Genomic DNA, 4,791 nt, shown 5'->3' with positions numbered 1-4,791 from the left:
TGCCTTATGAGAAGGCCCATCACCACGGGCGCGAAAAATCTAGTACCTAGTTCTTTTTCTATTTCTCTAGTTAGTACCTATTGGATCCCCTCTATGGACACTTGTGACACCACAGCCAATAATATGGTATTTTTGTTCAATTCCTCATATACCTCACTAGCTAGTGGTGGTTAACCAATGTGGGACTATCCACAATGTACTAAAGTGTTCATCTCCTCCACTTTGCACAAACACTAGTATTTGGAAAATACTCATAGAGATTCCAACAAATATTGCCCCGTGATGTTCCATGTGTATTTTGGAAATATACCATTGTCAGATAAGGATAGTTGAGAACATTTAATCCAGGATCAGGTGATATTATTTTTCAAATAGGAATTGGGTAATTTTTTTTTGTACAGCTGCAAAAGCTTCCTTGTATTTTCAATTCTTCAAATATCTAGTTCTTCTACTATTAATGCTGGACAAATGCTGGACAAGTGTAGGCATATTATGGAAGAGGGGAGAAAGGCGGAAACAAAATTGTCAAATTTGTTTGTTACACCTGAATTTCCTACTTTACATGACATGCATTGATGCATATCTTCATCTTCAATTTGGTTCACTAAATCAAATAATTACTGGGAGAATGAAACAAGGGAACAAGAGCAACAAGTTTAGTTCCATGGTTGATGTAAAAAACAAGGCAGTGAGAGATGGAAAGAACACTAAATCAGAGAGACCCACCAACAACAAGAATGGGGTTATCATCACGTTCTACGTCGAATCAGCACCACCACGTCGTCAATGTAAGAAGTTCAGTTCAGGGCAAGAGATTACGCGCAAACAATGCTTCTATAATAATAATAATGTAATGGGATCACCATCGTCGTCAAGATATGGCTATGATCGAAAGGCACAGCTTCTTGCCTATGCTCGAAAGTTGAGAAGTATTCATGGATCACAAAAAACCGACGTGCCTAGAAGAAATTTTGGATCCAGCCCCAAGGTAAGTGACGTACGTGAATTAACTGATTATCCAAATGGTATTTAGTATTTATAAAATTTGCGCAATATTATTTGGCTTTGAAATTTATTTCTGATAGTTGTTGTGCTGTGAAATGATAACTAACCAGTGGAGATGGAGACCTTTGCGAGAAAAATGGTTCAGCTGGCCTATATTCAGTTCACCAAGACGAAAGGGATGGAAATATGAACATATAGCGACACTGGATACAAAACAACGGAAGAATTTAAATTACTACTTCGTAATTCTCTTGACTACATATGCTTATTTCATTTGCAAACATTCTTGTTTTTAATATGTCATTTCCTTTGGTTGTGTTGGCAGAGGCGACTAAGATTTATCCTAAAAGAAGTATCTTCTTGTCATTGGGACTGGAGCTGCAGCAAAGGATGAAATTGCACGACTTGACATGCATCTATGTTTTAAATGGAACCATTTTTTTTTTTTTTTTAGATTTAATTGGTGATGAATCTGAAAGTGTTTGCAGTATTTATTGAAGGAATGTTTCTTGTTGCTCGAATCTTAATTTAACTACAATTTCTCATTGGAGCAGGGTTACATCTCTGGCTGACTAGCCATAAGAAAAAAGATAATTATCATCGTAGTTAGCAGTTAGTACGTACCCGATAATTAAGACACCGTCATCTTCTAAGTTTTAAGTAAACTGAATACAGTCGTTTACAATGGTGGATTTATATATACGAAGGTGGATATAATGATCCCATTATATACGATATTTCTTATTACTTACACGGTACATAGTAATAGTAGCTGTTGCATTGGTGTGATTAATCTCTTCTTTACGTAAATTGAATACAGTTGTATTTTGGACTAATTGACGCTTCTGCCGTTCTTTATGTTTTTTCTCTTATTTGAAGAACGACGAATATTTCTCTTATTTGACGAACGAAAAATATATCTGTTTCTCTGCTAACGTTGTTCTGATGGCAACCTATTTTTTTTTTTTTGTTGGTTGAAGTGAATTTTTTAATTAATAATGATAACGAGTTTTACAATTAATTAAGAAGCGCGCAACTTAATTTTTTTTTTTTTTCCTTTGTTTTTCAGTCGTGAGATACGATACATGTTGATATGAATCTCAGATATGTTTATTATTTTTGAGGTAATTATTTAATCGAGATGGTTACTAGGCATGCGTCTAATATCTCGACTAATACTTCAGTTGGAATCGGTGAAGATGCCCAATCCTTCTACTATATTCATGATAATTCGAATCTGAAAATTACCTCACAACTATTAGATAGCTTGCATTGAACTATGTTCGATGGGCACAGTCTGTAAAACTGTTTGTTGGAGGTCATGGAAAGATATGATTTCTTCTAGGCAAAGAAAATGTACTTATAGAAATTGATCCGAAGTATGCTAAGTGGTTCTCAAATGATTCTATGGTGATGACTTGGTTAATTAATTTTATGCAACCAACGATTTCTGCTGGCTATTTGTTTACAGACACTGCATATCTTATTTGGGAATATCTTCGTACAATATACTCTCAGAGACAAAATAATGCAAGGACTTTTCAACTTTCCAACGAATTGATGAAATTGGAAATTTCAAACAGGGTACTCAATCTCTTAGGGCGTACTATGTGAGACTTCGATCTCGTTGGGAAGAATTATCTCATTATAATAGTTTTATTGAATGGCCAACTAATGCAACAAAGACTTATGCAAAGATTGTAAAGAAGAATCGAGTATTTTAGTTTCTTGCTGGGCTTAACCTGAGTTTGAGTATGTTGTTGTTCATCGCTTGACAATCATCCATTCCCAACTCTCGAGGAAGCACATGCCTATTATCTCTCTTATTAGAGTCGTCGAACGCCTATGCCTCATGCTCCTGGTCTTCTGTCTGAGACTTTTGTTATGGCAGTCTGTTATGCTTATCCGTCACCACAGTACGTCAATTCCTCCACTGACTTTCTAGGCACCACTACCATACCCAGTCTTTATTTTGCCACTACCAGTGGCTCCTGGTAATATAATTCTTGTCAAAGAAGCACTGTGAGCATTGTGGAAAATTTGGGCATGTAAAGGCAACATGTTATGCATTGCACGGACGTCCTCCTGGTCCTAAGCTACACTGATCATCTCAGCCCACCCTCAGCACACCTATCTACTCCTCTAATACACTAGAGTCTTCTGCTTATAGTACTCTTTCTCCAGACGAGATCAACAGGTTCTGATAGTTTCTCTCTCTGTCTTCTCAACTCGGGACATTTTATGTAGGTAATTTTGCATCTGCCAATAGTGCTTTTGCCTCACAGAATTCACTATGGATTGTTGATTTGGGTGCCACTGATAATATGAGTATGCCCTCTCTTTTTCGGACTTATGCATCTAGTTCTTGGAAACAAACAATTCGTCTTGCCAATGGGGTTGAGACACCTATTGCAGGGAACGGTTGTATCCCAGTTACTAATTCCCTTTCATTACCTAATGTTTTTAGGGTAAATCTAGGGTGCGCAAGAGAGAGAAAGTGAGGATGAATATGGGCCACTCACACACAGAGATGAGGGGGTATTTCAACAAAGAAGTACTGATCCAAAGGTCCTCATTCCTGCATACCCATACATCATGCACACTGAAGACATGCTCATGTTTTTAATGTCCCTAAGTTGACCACCTATCTTATTTCAGCTAGTAAACTTACCAGAGATGTAAACTGCAATGTAACATTTTATCTCTCTTATTGTGTTTTTGAGGATTTGGTGTCGTAGAAGGTGATTGGCAGTGGACGAGAATAGGGTGACTTATATGTACTGGATGGACCTGTTTCGATCTTGAGTCTCTTCTAATTCTAGGGTTAATTTCTATTATTCATCTATAAATATAAGTGATGAGGCCTCTCATGTATAGGGCTGGCAATGGGTTGGATCGGTCCGGATATATGCAAATCCTAAACCATTCCGATCCGCTTACTTTTCAACAAGGTAGATCTACAACTGGGCCGAGCTTGAATGGATATTTGAGTTAGAGATCCAAAACCAAACCAAATACTTTTTCTTGATTCCAAACCCAAACCGTTTCGAACCAATGACCTCAGTTTGAACCGGGTGGACTGGGTTTTTTTATAATTAGAACCTAATTTTTTCTTAGATATATATTATAACTATACTCTCTTGGCTATATTTTTCAAGGCTTCACAGAGTCTCTAATTTTTTGTAAACTCTAATACTAATTACGAAAAAAAAGGAATTCAAAATCCTTAGATATATATTATAGCTATACCCTCACCAATATTTTTTTTTGGAGTACTCACAGGTTTTTCTAAACTCTATTACTAATTACGAAAAAATAGGATATAAATAAAAAAACAATCCCATATAGAGTTTCACAGAATCTCCAACTTTTCCTAAACAATATAGTTAATTACGGGATAAAAAAATGAGACAAAAAACTAAATTGTTAAAAACAATATTTTCAACCAAAAACAATTTTCCTAAAACCCTTACGCCACAAAGAATAGTTTTCACACTAATCTCAGGTGAAGTTTAACATAACAAAATTTCTTTCTAAAAAATGATAATGAAACTATGAAAGAACAAATGAAAAAATTAATTGAGTTGTTTGAACATTTACTTTATGCATTTGTTAACCACACATGTGACTGGGAAAAAAGTAAAAAAAGTAAACTAATCATAAAATAAGTAACAGTGTACACCAAAAACAAATAAAATTATATTGTATGCACCATATATATGGGCCTAACAAATAAAGGTGGATCAATTTAATGTGCCATCCACTGTGGGATTTAGACATTTGGTC

At 35.7% G+C, this 4,791-nt stretch overlaps 1 protein-coding gene across 1 annotated transcript; it reads left to right on the top strand.

Annotated features, from left to right (window-relative positions):
• The first annotated feature begins 561 nt into the window (after positions 1 to 561).
• On the top strand, positions 562 to 1,550 carry LOC147490872 (uncharacterized). The gene is made up of 3 exons (XM_086566331.1): positions 562 to 988; positions 1,116 to 1,247; positions 1,331 to 1,550. The coding sequence occupies exons 1-3, from the start codon at positions 563 to 565 to the stop codon at positions 1,397 to 1,399; spliced, it is 627 nt and encodes a 208-aa protein (XP_086422457.1). The 5' UTR covers position 562; the 3' UTR covers positions 1,400 to 1,550.
• Positions 1,551 to 4,791: the final 3,241 nt, after the last annotated feature.

This window comes from Coptis chinensis, chromosome 6 (genome assembly GCF_015680905.1).
Source record: "Coptis chinensis isolate HL-2020 chromosome 6, ASM1568090v1, whole genome shotgun sequence".
Lineage (NCBI taxonomy): Eukaryota > Viridiplantae > Streptophyta > Magnoliopsida > Ranunculales > Ranunculaceae > Coptis > Coptis chinensis.
The sequence above is the reverse complement of the archived record's forward strand: the minus strand, read 5'-3'. Positions and strand labels throughout refer to the sequence as shown.

Excerpts from the sequence above, each read along its gene's own strand:
- LOC147490872 (XM_086566331.1), top strand. The coding sequence starts at position 563 with ATGACATGCATTGATGCATATCTTCATCTTCAATTTGGTTCACTAAAT. Across the intron at positions 989-1,115 it reads ATTTTGGATCCAGCCCCAAG|TGGAGATGGAGACCTTTGCG; the intron begins GTAAGTGACGTA and ends ATAACTAACCAG. Across the intron at positions 1,248-1,330 it reads AGAATTTAAATTACTACTTC|AGGCGACTAAGATTTATCCT; the intron begins GTAATTCTCTTG and ends TTGTGTTGGCAG.